Genomic DNA, 15,794 nt, shown 5'->3' on the forward strand with positions numbered 1-15,794 from the left:
TATACATATATACAGGGTGGTTGGTAACTGGTAGTACAAGCGGAAAGGGGGTGATTCTACGCGAAAAAAGAAGTCGAAAATATAGAATAAAAAAAATCTTTTTTTTTTCATTTTTCCATCGAGACAACGATCTACAGTGAGATCCGTTATAAGGAGACGTGATAAAGTGCACGCGTACCGAGCGAAAATTCAAAGTCGATTTTCTCGAAAACAAAGCCTCAAACGAAAAATTTTTATTCTATATTTTCGACTTCTTTTTTCGCGTAGAATCACCCCCTTTCTGCTTGTACCACCAGTCACCAACCACCCTGTATATATATATATTAAATAATAAAACCAGCTTTAAATATGTCAACACAAAATGACTTTTAAAACTTATTTTAAAGTAAATTTATATGTATGTATGAATGTTTACACATATATAACTATTGTTGGTATGATATAATATTAAACTCTGCTCAACTAACAAAACATTTTCATTTATTTTCTAGTAAAATTCACATTTTGTAGCTAGTTTAATAAACATATCTCATTGTCTATAAGAATGTTTCCACTTATTTTTATGGAAAATACTTTGTACGTAGTATGTGCAATATTTATACAAATCGTATTTTATAAACTCAGGAATAAAATCAGTTGTAGGCTTTTTTTTATTTGTAAAATGTTTTAGAACTGATAGATAAATAACCTTATGTACAATAATGACACGATATAGTCATATAGGTTTTGTGTTAGTGGAATCAGTCATCATGAATAGTGAACAGTTTTGCTACTTCATTTAAATCATCATATTTTGTGCCTCTTGCAAGCACCTGTAACAGATACATATATAAAAGAAATATACCTTTTAATATATATTTTATGAAAACTGAACTTTCTTCTGTTCTACACATTTCATGAACGCACCTGTCTAGCAATAGACATCCGATTAAAGATGTTCCAAAGAACTATGCCAACCACAATATCATCACGTAAATAAAAAACGACTCCTTTTCCAAAATCGTCATATTTTTTAGGTTCCTCCAGTGAGAGTTTTGAATTATCGGAACATTTTGATTTATCTGTTTCTTCTAAGCTTGGTTGTATTTGTGTTGAATTCAATTTCTGTGGTTCAAAAGTACATAATATATAAATAAAGTTAATTATGATTGTATTATTAGTATACTATTCATTACCTTCGTATCTGAAGATTGTGTGATTTCATTTGAACTATTAACAGATGTTATCGAAGCATCTGACTTCGTTGTTTTTACAAAAACTCCTACAGTTGGCAGTGATGAATCCACAATACCAATTGCTTCATATCCAACCTCTGGTCCTAAGTCGGACCAAAACATTGATTGATGTAGATATGGTTTTCCTAGTTAACACAGAAATACAGATTTTATCATTTTTCATTTTATCTTAATTTTTATATTAATAATTAACATAGCATATATTGAGAAAATCTTAACTTACTTGCACCAGTCATATTTTCTCCTGCCAATCTTCCTGAGATTACAGCATGATCATGATGTTCTACTCTTCTTCTACCAAGTCTAATGTCATAAAAGCAAGCTGCATCTCCAGCAACCCAAAGATTACTCCTTGCTTCTAATTCCGCATTAACAAGAAAACCGCCTATTTCAGGATCTGTTTCTAAATGTGAAGCTTTTGCCAAATCAGTATTTGGTTCAACACCTACTGCTACAATCACTTGATCGGCATCAATCTTTCCATGTAAACAAAAAAAAGAAAAAAAAAGAATGATCACTCACTTATCAACAAACTATCACTTTCATTATTATTTTTATTTTTGTGTAGATATTTAAATAAAACGTACAACACGATTATCCGAAAGGATAAGTGATAATTGTCCACCTTTATAAGAATAATCTTCTACTTCAGAATTAGCAATACAATTAACACCTTCTAACATTGCTTTCTTTGTTGCCCATTCGCTTAAGTATTGTGGTAATACTTGATCCATTATAAATTTCTCTTTATATACTTGATATACTTTTCTATTCTCAGGTACTAAATAATAATAAAATTAATTATTATTTTATGTTAATAATTAATTAAACAATGGTATTAATAATAAAAGATGTAATAAAAACCTACAGTTACGAGCCAATGAGCAGGCAAGTTCCGAACCAAGAAATCCTCCACCAATTATAACTGTATTTTTATACTTAGGATCATGCACAGCATCTTCTAAATCAAGAAAATCTTCTTTTGTTCTGAAGGTTATGATTTTATCCTTAAGTTCATCTTGCATTGATTCAAAAACTGGGAGATTTTTAGGTGATGCACCTATAAATATATTATAATGAAAATTGTATGTAAATTTTAAATATAAATTAATTATACTTACCAGTTGCAATAAGACACTTGTCATATTTTATTTCATAACCATCATCAAGCATCACAGTTTTGTTTGGAACATCAATTTTTGTGACTTTCCAGCCTGTGGCTACAGCCACACCACCTTTATCAGATTGACTCAAATTAGTAATATCTGAATAAAATTCTGGTGGTTCATAAAATATGCTGTAAACATAATATATAATAAACTACTAACTATATAAAAACATAATGAATTTCTATTTGAATAAATGATCATTCGAGTATTACCTTCTTTGAGCACCATTCCATTGCTTAAAAAGTAATTGCGCACTTATTTTTCTATCTCTATTATACCAAAGTTCTTTGGATAATGGAGGTCTCATATATGGCAAATCTTCTTCTTCTGTTATTACTAAAACCTAAGGAAAATACTGGTTATGTTATTAGATCCTAGTTCAGTAAATGAAGGAACAAAATTATTACAAAGCACCTTAGCTCTAGGATCTCTAGATTTAATAGACCTAAATGCAGAAAATGCAGCTGTTCCACCTCCTATTAAAAGATAAGGTATTTCTGAAGGGAATGAACTAGAAGTAGGTGGAGATTTAGTTTTTTCAAGTGATCTTCTAAGTCTCCTTCCATTCTTTTTTCCTAATTATGTGACATAAACATAAATTAATCATGAACATCTACATTTAAAAAAACATTTTATAAGTACAAGCTCTTATTCAACTTACTCTTACTTACATCCTTTTGAGAATCTGTTTTTTTCATAGTAAACCAATTTGAAGAAGATATCTACATGTTTCAATGAAAATATTAAAAAGAAAGAAAAAACAAAAAATTTATAATATTATAATCTGTTATAATCAAGAGTACAAATAAGACATGATATATAAAGCAATCTCTAGTATCATACCGCATATATTGTAACTCCTGCTATGAACAAGGTTGCTAATATTTTCCAATATGGCGATGAAGGTTTCTTGTCATTTGGTTTCTTCGAATCATCTGGTTTTCCGCAAATTTCATAACAAGATGGTGGACAAGATGCATTAGGATGAGACTCACATATAGGAACAATTCTATTTTGTTTGGAATAACTACTTTCAGGTACACATTCTTCTGGTTTTATGGTGGTCCCTGGAGGTTTAAATGCTTTATCATTTGTATTGCTACTATACCATAAATTATGAACACTAAATATTCCTAAAATCAGAAAAATATAATAATAGTTAATTTAAGAATAATTCTCATTAAACATTAATTTAGAAATTGTTTAAATATAAATAAAATTAGTAATTGTTTTACTGCAAGAAAAATAAGCATTATGAAATAATTGTAATTGAATAATATGCTCTACACAACTTTTAGGCTTCATTTAGTAAAAGGATTTTTTTCATCAATAACATCATATGAAACAAATACATTGAAAAAATGTATACATTGTCTGGCTTTGAGGTTATATCGCATGGTGTACTTTCAGATAAATAAACCGGATATAAATTTAACAGAATATTAATTGAAAGATAGTATCATCTGAATGTGTATATACAATTATAAGATTTTACTGTCAATGTTTGTAATTAGAATGTCAAATAAAAGATTTAACTTAATATTTAATTGGAAAATACTAACAAGTTCAGTAGCAGAAGAAAAATTGATATAAATTAAAAACTACGTTTTTGAAAATTAAGTATATCAGTACTTACCAATATATTTTGAAGGTCGACAATAGTGATTGGCATATGAATGTCTCGTAAGTTTTGGCAATCGTCCTATAACTCTACCGTAGCTTAACATTTTTGACGGGCCAATTTTGGCCTTACGCAATATGGAGGAAGCGCGTGTGGCCGGTTCTATTATCCACACGCACGACTGGAAGTCGCTCTATAGTTTTCCCTTTATACTTGAATGGCACAGGACACTCCATTACCAAATTTCTTTGGGAAACAACTTGCCGTATTTACGATACATCGATTTTGAAACAATTCCAGAGAAATTTGTTATACAGCGGGAATAAGATTTGTAAATATGTTAAAATATTTATTACAATTTTAATTTATTAACGAATGACAGCCGCGCATACTCCATATAGATAATCGCGCAACTTCATGCTAATACAAATGAAGCATACAGAACGTACATATGTACCTATCACTTAATTTTATCATCTGAAATATATATTTCCATTGTAACACAAAATTTGAAAAAATGTTTCTTACAAAAATTACATAGTTTTATAGGGAGCAATGAATAGCAAAAATAGTTTTATTGTGTGTTACAGAAAGTTAACGAGATAAAAAGACCAACTTTGTATTTTTATCGAATGTTACATTTTGTTTGTTTGTAAGTTATAGCCATTTTGAAGCCAAATTCAACGATCTATAACACTAAGAATGCCACTAAGTATAATACTGATATGTCAGCGAAAATCGTATAAGCAAAGTTTTCTGCGTAAGTAATAAGTATAATGTGATGTTAATCTTCAACTCTTTACAATTTTTCATTTGTTTTTCAACATTCCAGCGGCATTTAAATAGAATTTAAATTCTTCTTTGTGACTTTCGCTGATCTTAAAATATTTATGTATACTGTTATAGCTCATTGAATCTGTCTTCAAAATGACTATATATGAATATATATACATGTACATATAACATAAATATATGATTTTTTCTTATAAATCATTATATTAAACTATCATTATTATTATATTAGCTTAAATCTTTTCCTTTTCCTTCCTTGAGGATCAACAGAAAAGCTAACGTTAAAAGTTGATAATACATATGTTTTTATTTATGTAAAAAATTTCAAAGAAATTTGTTTTTTTTAAATAATTTTATATATAAAGTGTGTTCTTAGTGTCAACATATCAAATGAATCTCAGGGACTCTTCTAATTTAATAGGGAAGCTTGATTCTCCTTCCAGTAAAAACCGCGCGATGAACCGACATTTTGAAAATCGTAGAAATTTTCTCGATTAACAAGTTATGGGACATCCTTATCAATTGGTCATAAGGAGGTGTGTAATTAAATACTTAGGTAGTAAATACATATGTACAAATACGTGGTCAACCGATTTCTTGGAAAGTCAAATATTTTTACCATTATAGCTATACAAGATACATATATGATGATTTTAAAACACCTATACATAAGTTTGCATATGTTCGTTTAATTTGAACAAATGAAACTGATTAATGAATAGAGAAAATAATTAAAAACGCTTCCTTTAACGTAAAATAATATTATATTTTTGATAAGAAATTGTAATTATGTATAATAACAATTACATTAGTCATACTATATATAGTATTATGAATTGTAAGTTAATATGAATTATTTAAAAAGTCGAAGGATAATCGTTAAATATACATTGTATTTTTACTTACTTTTGTGCAAAAACATATTCTGACTAATTCATTTATTAGTACCTATACAACCTTTGTAAGATTCAAGGTGGACAACAGTGACTCATATTATTTCCGAAAATGGTTCGTCTGCACCTTGAAATTCTTAAGATCTGATGTATCATCATCATTATTGTAACGACTTTACTATAGATATGAACTTCTTTGAAACCAAATTATTCAACTCCTTATTTTGTATTTAAGCAATCCGTATTTAAGCATTCAATATCTTAAAAAACAACTTAATTTCGTGAATTTATGTATCACAAAAAAGCAGCATAAGTAATCATAAATTCCAAAGTAAAGTTTTAAAAATAATATTTGTAATCGTTATTTTTTTGTAAATTTCAATTTATGGAATAGCTCAGTATGGTTTTTGATTCTTGGCTTATATTACATGCATATAGTTTATTACATATGTATGTCTTGTCATTTATAAACAGTATCATTTTTAATTAAGCGTAAAATTACACTGTATATATTTTTTAATACTATTGTGTTTAATGTCCTTAGTATTAAATGTATGAATAATGTACATATCTTTATTTCCTGAATGTATCATGTTATTGTTTGAAATAGTACGTAGAAGTATAAATATCTATAAAAGAATATAAAAGATAATTATGATAATAATAAAAATAATTTTGCGAAAACTAAGAAATGACAATTTGCAGAGGACGCTACTGTCTTATATATTCTAAGTTTACTGTTGAGCATCAACCTAAAAAGTTGTAAATACACAATTCGTAGTTGTTTGGAACAAAATTGATTTTTCAACATGACAATTTATATATAAAATTGCTGGTAAATTTATAATAGAAATGTGAATTGTATTATGTAAAAACATTGGAATGTTTTGGTAAAACAAGTCTAGATATTATTTTACGCATTTCGACTTTCTAGTGAAAGTGTAAATATGTTTCCTCAATTAAATTGCAAATTATCAAATATAATTAAATCTAGAAAAAGGCACTTTCGTATTCTTTCGTTTCTAAATAAATAAATGGTAAAAAATAAGTTTATGTATACAATATTGCAAATTTAGTTTTGTTTGTAAACTGATCAGCATATACATGCGTTGTTTGATTAGAAAATAAAAAAAATTGCATTCAGAAAAATATTTCGAGCGATATGCATAAATTATTATTTTTGATATAAAATATCTAGAATTGATAGCAAAAATATTTAGAAACTAAACTTTTGCGAAAGGTGCATTTTTTTTATAAAATATAGAAACTATGGTAAGTTTTAAATACTAAATAAAAAATGGAAATATAATGTTAATCTATGAAAAACTTTTGTAAGTATACATATAGTAATTTTATTTATTTTTTGTTTTACAGACAAATGATTTATAATGATTTTGTATTTAATATACATAGTATAAAATATTTTAGAAAATAACATGAAATATATTATAATCAATAATTATTTTAATATCATATATTAAATATGTAGCAGATATAAGTGTAAATCTGAGATAGGTTATTAAAACATAGAAATATTTATATCAGTCTTTTAAAATCAAATAAGGAGGGTTGTTCTTATATGTACCTTGTGAATGTTCTTTTTATAGACAAAGTTTGACCTCCTTGTCTTCAATATCTATTGCATTTAAGTGCCAGCTGTTTCTCAGTGCTGATCATGCTACAACAAAACAGTTAAATCAAAAATTAATCGTGCCAGATAGGTATACTTTTCATATATTTATAAAACATTTTAATCACATAGTAAAGAATCTATGCTAATTATATGAATTACTGTATTTATTATCTAATTATAAAATATCTGTTTATTAAGAAAACTACTTTTGGAGGCAAATTTAAATTTTACGAGGTGGAATAATTTTTCTTTAATAATATTTCTTTCTGGAATAATATTTCTTTTTTACAATATATCTGATTTAAGGAAATATTATTCGACACATATGTATTTTTCAATTTTATTTCTAAAGACAAGATTATTATGATAATTATATGTTGAATTATATGAAACAAATTTTCTATTATTTATATTGTTCAAAACAAATTTACATGTTTTTAAATATTGTTAAACATATGCTAAAATGGTACATATTTTGTTAGGAATAAAATTTTGGTTAGTGCTGGAGTAATGTAGGGTATAACTTTTTACTGCTTCTTTATTAGTTGTAAACTTTCATATTCAATGGCATTGTTAGATTTTATTTCTGATATTTTGTTTTAGTCAGTGTACATTTGCATAATCTGAGATCTGTAGTGTTACTTATATAATTGTTTATTAGTTTTAATACACTAATTATAATTTTATATGTAATGATTACTGTGTGTTATATATCCTATCTATTTATTAATCAAATGGTGAATATTAAGTATAATATTTAACAGTAAGTAATTAATATTGTTTTATTGTTTATATTTTACAATGTGTATTGTGTTTTATTATTTGTTATGTTATTTATTGCTATAGACTAATGGTATTTATATAATGGAGTTTGTATGTGTGTTATCACAATTAAATGTTAATAATACATACTATTATATAGGAATCAAAAAATGGAAAACAATGAAGAACAAAAATCCAATATCAATGAAGCTAGCACATCTGTACCTGTAGATTGTAAATCTGATTCTCATCTTGAGACAGAAGAAGAAAATGCAAAGGGGTAAATTATTATTTTTTTAGTTGAAATATAATATGATTATTTTCTTAATTTATTCATCAATAGATATGTCCAGATTTTATATTAATATTTTTCGTAATTAAATGTGTATCACACAGGCAAAAAACACCAAATTTTGTGGTAGGTGGATTAATAGGAGCATCACCACCAAAATTTGTTTCTCTCGAAGAAATCATAAATGCTGCAAATGGCATGAAAAATATGGCATTAGCACATGAAATTGCGGTGGATAAAAATTTTCAATTACAAAAACTTGAACCTGATGATGGCACAATTCATAGAAAAGTAAAAGAAATTATGCATAAAGCTTTTTGGAATTTATTAGCAGAGCAATTAGATGAAGATCCTCCAAATTATACACAAGCGTTGGTTCTACTAAAGGAAATTAAAGAAGTAGTATATTTATATGGCTTTTATGAAATAATGTATGATTTTTGTATCTACATATGTTCAATAATCTGTCTGTTTTATAGACATTAGATGAACTAGTATTACCACATCATGCAAAAATTCGAGAAAATTTAAAAGAAGTACTTGATGTGGATTTAATTAAACAGCAAGCAGAAAATGGTGTTTTGGACTTCCATCATTATGCACAATATGTGATATCCATTATGAGTAAAGTTTGTGCGCCAGTAAGAGACGAGAAGATTCGAGAACTTAGTCAAGAAACACATGTTATTGAAATATTCAAAGGAATAATGGAAGTACTGCAATTAATGCGACTTGATTTGGCAAATTTTACCATTACTATGATGAGACCAAATATAGTTGCTTCAAGTATTGAATACGAGAAAGCCAAGTTCGCTGAATTCTTAAAAGTTAATACAAATGGTCTACAATTTACAGAAAAATGGTTGTTGAGGCATTTTGATCCAACAAATATTATGAGCAGTTCGTCTGACATTAATGCAACTCGTCAGCTTACCCATTGTCTTTTAACTGAAGCGTATCTTGATCTTCTAGAATGGGATTTTAGTCCAGATGCAGAAGTACATATGCAACTATTTGTGTTAATAATATAGTCAATCCTCGGTTATTTGAGTTAATAATAATACAAATTTTATTGCCATCATTTTTACAGACTTTGATGCTTGATCAAAGTAGATTACTGGAATTGCGTGATAAGACCAGCAGATTAAGCATTATAGGATCTGTAATATTGCTAGTAAATAATACAGTAGGTGCACCAATTCATGGTGTATCAAACTTTAAAAAGAATATTAAACAACATCTTAATGTGTTGTTAGATTCTGTACATTCAAATAAGTATGTACATAATAACATCTGATATATATATGTATATATATATATAGGTAGTCATAAATTAAATTTTTCATACTAACTATTAATAGGGATTTGGAAACTGTAATGCCAAATATTGTATTACAAGTAAAAACAGACCTGAAAACGACATTGCACGAAATTAATGCTGCTTCCTTATCTCCAGAGATAGAAACATTATTAGAAGGACAAATATTGGATCTCATCAATCCAGAACATAAAATAAGGCACCTTATAAGTAAGTATTGTATGGGACCTATAAAATTTATTTTACATCTTATTTACTTTGTATACCTTTTTTAGATTTAAGAATTCGGCAATTTTTACAAAAAATAATATTATCTCAATCTACGGCACCACAACAAGTTCCACCTGGACTTTCATCACTACAAGAAGAATTAACAGCTATAGTAGCTCAATTTTTGATACTTATTTCTCATAATCGAAGTGTATTTGGAGAATATTATCAAGAAATCATTACTAATGCACTTATTAAAAAAGAAACTGAAAGTAATAAAGATATGAGTGCAATTCATACCATGGACTTGTAAAGCAATTGAGATTTTAAATCAATTTTTGTAAGGGAAACATATTTATGTGTTCATAAAATAGCACATTAATTAAAAAAATAAGTGACATATATATCTCAAAGTAACAATTTATTTGTTTTCATACGTTAAGTTTTCTAACAAAAAAAAAAAAAAAGAAAATAAAGAATATATATTAAAAACATAAAAACAAAAACGTTATACAGAAAAAGTTCTGATATTGATGTAAGTTATAAATGATACAATTAATTGTATGAGTGAAAAATACTTATAAAAGGGAAAAAACAATTTTCACATATATTGCAAATAGTAATTATTTGTTTTTAACTATATGCAATCACTATTTTACATACAAGTTAACTGTAACTTAATCTTTACTTTGTAGTTGCATATTATGATGAGCTGCAACTTATTTTTTATATTTGATGCTTTAACATGATTTCCAAATGTTATTTTAAATATTGTATTCAAAATTTATAATGAAAAAATATGTAACATATATTTGTATATACACGCAAAAATTAAATTAATTCATAATTAAATTTTATTGCATTTTTTGAAATAACTAAAATCATTTTAAGTTTATTTATTACATCAAATGTAATTCATAAATTGCTATATGGATTCTGATATACATACAACATTCTATTTTTTTTAATAAAAACACATATTTCCGTATTTTTATTAGAAAACTTATATTATAATTTATATTTATTGTATATTATACAAATTGCTTTTGAATATCAAGTAACAAACGTTCACTGCTGAAATATAAGTTCTTTAAAACCATAATAATATATATTTATTTATACAATCCTATTGCACAAAGATATTTTCTAAAACTTTTCCAAAAAAATGTTAAACAAATTCGAGATATATGGTTGAACCATCCTATAGAATTTTGAGATATGTTTTGCAAAAATCATCATGTTAGTTCAAAACGGCGTTACTTCTAAAACAATGATGAAAAATTGTCAGACAACACAAGATTTGTGACCACAACCTTAGGCTATACTAATATACAAGAACCAGGATGATCTTAAGCTAAAATGATCTCGCTTCAACATGATCTTGAACTGTATACTGTTACAAGTATCTCAGGGGTTGTGAGATCTTGAAGATGTAAACTCAGGAAATAAATATGAATCTATATTAATCTAGATATGGATAAAGCTATAAAATATGTTTAATTCGTTAATACTTACTTGTAACGTGGTTTTAATAATAACTCTTTATATTAAAATGTTATGAATCTTTGAATTCTTTTCTATGTTTACTGTTACGTTTGTGTATTTGTGATCAAAGTAATATGATTTTCAAATACAGAAATGTGTTGCTTCTTTACAAAATATTTAAAACCTAGAAATTGTGTTAGATCAATAAGGGATTATAATATCACACATTAATTGGTCTACATATATATTTATTAATATATATAAAATACCTATAAATAAATGAAGCAATTCCTTATTAGGGGAAAATAGATTTTGAAGTATTTTCAACAATTCCTCCAGATTGCCTGTTCTTGTATAGTCCTGTATCATTTTCGCAAATATTTTATAATCAGCTTCTGATAAAGATCGTTTTACCTAAGGAATGTATTATATGCAAAGTTATTGCAACATAAATTTCTTGTTAATTAAACTTTTATTCATTATGTATATTTATAATTAATCATAATTAGTCATAATCGCAGATGATTACTTACTTCCTTTAAATATGCTTTGCCTAAAGCTTTTTTATCAGTTTCTTTATTATTAGTTTCTTCAAATATTTGTTGAGAATATGTTGTATTGTCTGTATGATCCCTATTTACACATGAAGAAGTTGAAGCACCAGATAAAGGTTCATTAAATTCTATTGGTAACATCTTTATTTTCCTTTTTTTTGTGGCAGGTTCACTGATATTTTTTGTTAGTTCACAAGTGGTATAATCACTTCTTAATTTACAACTACTAAAATTAATTACAGGCTTTGACTCTGTTTCTAAAAGTTCAAACAAGTTTCTTTTTTGTGTTTCAACCAATTGTTTACTTTTCTCATCTTTCTTAGTATAAGAATCAATATTGAAGATATCTTTAGTTGAAGGGGTTTCAATTTTTTGCTTCAAAGTAGCTTTTCCGGTGCGAGACACGGTTGTATCAAATGATGCTGATATTGCTGGTAATGAAACATAACTGCTTGTAAATTGTACACCAAGCATATTCGGTTGTGGAAACTGAAAATAATTATAAAGTAACAATACTTAAGTATGTTTCCTTTTTTATAAAATTAAACTTACAGTGTGTCCTGCATATCTGAAAAAATCTTTTAGCTCTTTCATAATAATACCAAAAGAGGTAAAATTTTTTATATGAGGTCTGAGCCAAGCAGATAAATGTTTCTTAAAACTTGGATTATCAAATCGACAATCACAAAGAATTATAGCTCCATAATCATTTTTATGACGTATTATGCGGCCAATGGCTTGGTTAACAGCTCGTGATGCTTCAAGCTGGTACCATTGTTGACCAGACAAAGCCTGAAGAGGAATAAGATGCATAAAATTAACATACTTGATGAATGTTTAATATCTCAATTCTAATTACCTCTTTATTTTGTTTTTTCATTTCTTCTAAATACCGTTGTTTTAATATAACTCTCGGATCTTTTAAAGGTGGAAATGGAAGACCTGTAATTAATACAGCTCTTCCATTTGCATTAGCAAAATCAAGCCCTTCACTCACTTTACCCCTACAAACTGCCATAAAAATAGCACCTTTGCAAGAGGGATCTTTAATTTTTTCGTAATACTCATTCATAACATTTATAAAACCATCTCTGTATTGAGGTTCTACATATATAGGCTGATAAATATAAATAAATAAGTTTTACTATCTTAGTTATAATATATAACTATAATCATTTGAATATTATTGAAATTAAAATTAATCAAAGGTAATTACTTTACGATCTGCAATTTTAGTCCACAAACCTGTAGTTTGCCACTCTTCTTTACACTTTTTCATTATTGGGTATGAAGGAAAGAAAACTAATAGACCATGAGGAATAATACAACTAAAGTTAAGCACTGTTCGCCCAAGAGATGCTATATATTTTGGATCATTTCTAAAATACAAATTATGTTTTTTACATGATGTATTATGAAAGAAATTAAATATTATATACAACATATTTAATAAAAATACCTTGTATTAAAAGAAGAATTTAATGAATAACCATCAGGTCCTTGACTAAGGACACCAACACAAATTTGATCTCCTTTCACAATATGCGGATTTTCTAATTGAAGTTCAATTGGTATTCCAAGTTCAGATATGAAAGGTTTCAAAGGAGATAATGTACCACTTGTTAATATTATTGAACGCACACCTTGGTCCATTAGTTGTTGCATACTTGATTATTGTAATTAATATACAAATACATCAATACAGTCTATTCAAAATTAAATGCAGTAATAAAAGAAAGATTTACCTAAATCCAGGACTAAAACACCAATAACTGATAACTTTGCTTTCATTCTTTTTAAGTATTTTTTTTGTTTCCCAAACTTCATTTTGTTTTGTTTTTTTCTGTTCTTCTAATTGAATATACACTTTATAACATTGTTTGATTTTTTCTCTATAGCGTGGACTATTACCACTGCTAAATACAGTTTTTAATAGGTCACTGAATTTCTGAAGTGCATGACCTTTTCTCGTAAATGGAGAAGTGCTTGTAGTTGTTAAGTAAAAAGCAATTTTCTCCAACTTTTCTATTACAAGTTGTTCTCTGCCATGAGTTAACTGTTGAATATATTTATTATTTTTATCTACTTTACACAATTATACAAATTAGAAAATATTAATTATGTACTTGTGCCTTTCCTAGTAATTCAAAAATGTATCCACCAGGAAATGTATCTCCCTCATTGCGGTTTAGGATTTCTATAGCATCAATAGCTTTCTCTAATTCCAGAAACATAGCTTTTAAAATACATAAGTCATCTGCAGTAAAATCTTTTACAGTATTTCCTGAATTTTCCATTGAAAAATCATTTTCTTGTTCAACATTACTAGCCATATCTTCCATTACAGCTGTTATTTCATCAATACACATTGCAATATCTGTACTACATATCTACAGAAATTTTATGTAGAATAAATTCTATATATATTTTACCAACTTAATTTTACTCAATTTTTCTTAGATTGATAATAATTGCTATTAAATATAAATTAATTTAATACCTGTAATGATGCTGCTTCTTCACATGTTTTCTCAATATTGTGTGCTTCATCTAAGAGAATAATATTATTTTGGATATCTATGCCTTGTGTCTTCCGTGATTTTGAATCCAGTAAGTAATTATATGGCATAAAGGTAATATCTGCATTCTGTTTAAGTTCCCTGGACAAAAAGTATGGACAACATTTAAATTTTTGTCCAGCTTTTACTAAGTCTTCTATATCAAGTACTTCTTGTTTAAAAAGAGGATCATCTTTCCTAAAACATATATTTCTTCATCAATACTTTTTGCTAACAAAAAAAATTTATCAATTTTATCAAATATTTTACCTGCTTTCAACATTATTGTAATAGAAACATGTCCTAGATTTGATTTTAGAATGACACATATATATTTTGTTTGAACTACTAGTTTCTTTGGAAACTTCTGGATGAATACAAAGCTGATCTCGAGATCCCAAAACAGCTGTGCTTACATGTTTATAGGAAGTTCTTTTTAATTCTTGCATCGCTTGCGAAAGTTGGGAATGAGTTCTAGATGCATAGATAATTTTTGGTGGTGCCCAACCTAAATTACTAGTAGGCTCGGAATCTCCTGTTCCTTCTTTAAGTCCATTACTCAATTGCTTAAAAAAATGTCCACCAAAATCAGGCTTCTCAATTGCACCTATTAATGATTGTGCTTGTAATTGAGCTTTCTTTGTTAATAACCAACTTAAAGAAGAACACAGAAGACTGAGTGTTTTCCCCGTACCTATAACATTTCTATGAATTAGTTTTAATATTTCTTAACTAATATATAATAATAAAAAAAGTGAATAATACCAGTTGGAGATTCCAAAACACCATTTTTACCGTTTTGAAGACATTCTATCACTTTTACCATATATTCTTCTTGTATCGAATATGGTTTAAAAGGAAAATTTACAATAACGTTATTAATTGTCACGTCTGGCATTGCAACGTTATAAATTTTATGCAATATACACAAAAATTAAGATTTTCATAACATAAGAAATGTGAATCTCTCAGTCAGCATTTATAGAAACATCAAGATCGCATTCCCGCCAAATTCTGAGCTACTTTGATATTAAATTACATACACCATTAAAGTATTTACTTATATACATATGTATATATAAGCACTAACTGATACTAAGTATAAAATTTATATTTGTTCTGATATATATCTATTACATATAATTAACTTTTCTTTCTAAAATTATAATAAAAAGAAAATAATAGGAAATATATATTTCGTTAATTAGATTTCAAAAAAAGAAAATATATATGTAATAAGTGTATATAATAAATATTTTATTTTCGATTTAT

General features: G+C 27.0%; 3 protein-coding genes across 15 annotated transcripts; 1 reads left to right on the forward strand and 2 right to left on the reverse strand.

The window, feature by feature from the left end:
* Positions 1–458: 458 nt before the first annotated feature.
* On the reverse strand, positions 459–4,450 carry LOC117234260 (apoptosis-inducing factor 1, mitochondrial). The gene is made up of 12 exons (XM_033495277.1): positions 4,041–4,450; positions 3,248–3,537; positions 3,066–3,126; positions 2,819–2,979; positions 2,617–2,747; positions 2,357–2,532; positions 2,104–2,295; positions 1,823–2,016; positions 1,459–1,711; positions 1,176–1,360; positions 907–1,104; positions 459–812 (listed from the first exon to the last, which is right to left on the reverse strand). Exons 1-12 carry the CDS (start codon positions 4,129–4,131, stop codon positions 741–743), a joined length of 2,004 nt encoding a protein of 667 aa, XP_033351168.1. The 5' UTR covers positions 4,132–4,450; the 3' UTR covers positions 459–740.
* An 856-nt stretch (positions 4,451–5,306) lies between these two features.
* LOC117234261 (T-complex protein 11-like protein 1) lies at positions 5,307–10,489 on the forward strand. Of its 11 annotated transcripts, none has more exons than XM_033495283.1 (8): positions 6,415–6,545; positions 7,318–7,431; positions 8,266–8,385; positions 8,502–8,796; positions 8,877–9,395; positions 9,488–9,672; positions 9,759–9,925; positions 9,991–10,489. In XM_033495283.1, exons 3-8 carry the CDS (start codon positions 8,276–8,278, stop codon positions 10,236–10,238), a joined length of 1,524 nt encoding a protein of 507 aa, XP_033351174.1. In that variant the 5' UTR covers positions 6,415–6,545; positions 7,318–7,431; positions 8,266–8,275; the 3' UTR covers positions 10,239–10,489. The 11 variants fall into 11 exon arrangements, with proteins under 11 accessions (XP_033351170.1, XP_033351174.1, XP_033351178.1 ...); XM_033495281.1 differs by having other exon boundaries at positions 6,432–6,651; XM_033495282.1 differs by having other exon boundaries at positions 6,432–6,600.
* A 503-nt stretch (positions 10,490–10,992) lies between these two features.
* LOC117234259 (regulator of telomere elongation helicase 1 homolog) lies at positions 10,993–15,557 on the reverse strand. Of its 3 annotated transcripts, none has more exons than XR_004493492.1 (13): positions 15,288–15,557; positions 14,793–15,216; positions 14,465–14,720; positions 14,091–14,354; positions 13,710–14,020; positions 13,424–13,630; positions 13,181–13,343; positions 12,824–13,081; positions 12,517–12,756; positions 11,944–12,453; positions 11,680–11,824; positions 11,441–11,594; positions 10,993–11,362 (listed from the first exon to the last, which is right to left on the reverse strand). XR_004493492.1 is itself a non-coding variant. In XM_033495276.1 (12 exons), the coding sequence occupies exons 1-12, from the start codon at positions 15,418–15,420 to the stop codon at positions 11,515–11,517; spliced, it is 2,991 nt and encodes a 996-aa protein (XP_033351167.1). In that variant the 5' UTR covers positions 15,421–15,557; the 3' UTR covers positions 10,993–11,514. The 3 variants fall into 3 exon arrangements, 1 of the variants encoding a protein (XP_033351167.1); XR_004493493.1 differs by having other exon boundaries at positions 10,993–11,382; XM_033495276.1 differs by having other exon boundaries at positions 10,993–11,594.
* Between the last annotated feature and the right edge of the window lie 237 nt (positions 15,558–15,794).

This window comes from Bombus vosnesenskii, unplaced genomic scaffold, assembly GCF_011952255.1.
Source record: "Bombus vosnesenskii isolate JDL3184/JDL3185 unplaced genomic scaffold, Bvos_JDL3184-5_v1.1 scf7180000013304, whole genome shotgun sequence".
Lineage (NCBI taxonomy): Eukaryota > Metazoa > Arthropoda > Insecta > Hymenoptera > Apidae > Bombus > Bombus vosnesenskii.

Excerpts from the sequence above, each read along its gene's own strand:
- LOC117234260 (XM_033495277.1), bottom strand. The coding sequence starts at position 4,131 with ATGTTAAGCTACGGTAGAGTTATAGGACGATTGCCAAAACTTACGAGA. Across the intron at positions 2,017-2,103 it reads CTGCTCATTGGCTCGTAACT|TACCTGAGAATAGAAAAGTA; the intron begins GTAGGTTTTTAT and ends ATTATTATTTAG. Across the intron at positions 813-906 it reads GGATGTCTATTGCTAGACAG|GTGCTTGCAAGAGGCACAAA; the intron begins GTGCGTTCATGA and ends TATCTGTTACAG.
- LOC117234261 (XM_033495278.1), top strand. The coding sequence starts at position 7,019 with ATGTTAATCTATGAAAAACTTTT. Across the intron at positions 7,042-7,317 it reads TTAATCTATGAAAAACTTTT|ACAAAGTTTGACCTCCTTGT; the intron begins GTAAGTATACAT and ends TTCTTTTTATAG. Across the intron at positions 9,673-9,758 it reads GATTCTGTACATTCAAATAA|GGATTTGGAAACTGTAATGC; the intron begins GTATGTACATAA and ends AACTATTAATAG.
- LOC117234259 (XM_033495276.1), bottom strand. The coding sequence starts at position 15,420 with ATGCCAGACGTGACAATTAATAACGTTATTGTAAATTTTCCTTTTAAA. Across the intron at positions 14,021-14,090 it reads AATTACTAGGAAAGGCACAA|TTAACTCATGGCAGAGAACA; the intron begins GTACATAATTAA and ends TATATTCAACAG. Across the intron at positions 12,454-12,516 it reads TCAGATATGCAGGACACACT|TTTCCACAACCGAATATGCT; the intron begins GTAAGTTTAATT and ends AATTATTTTCAG.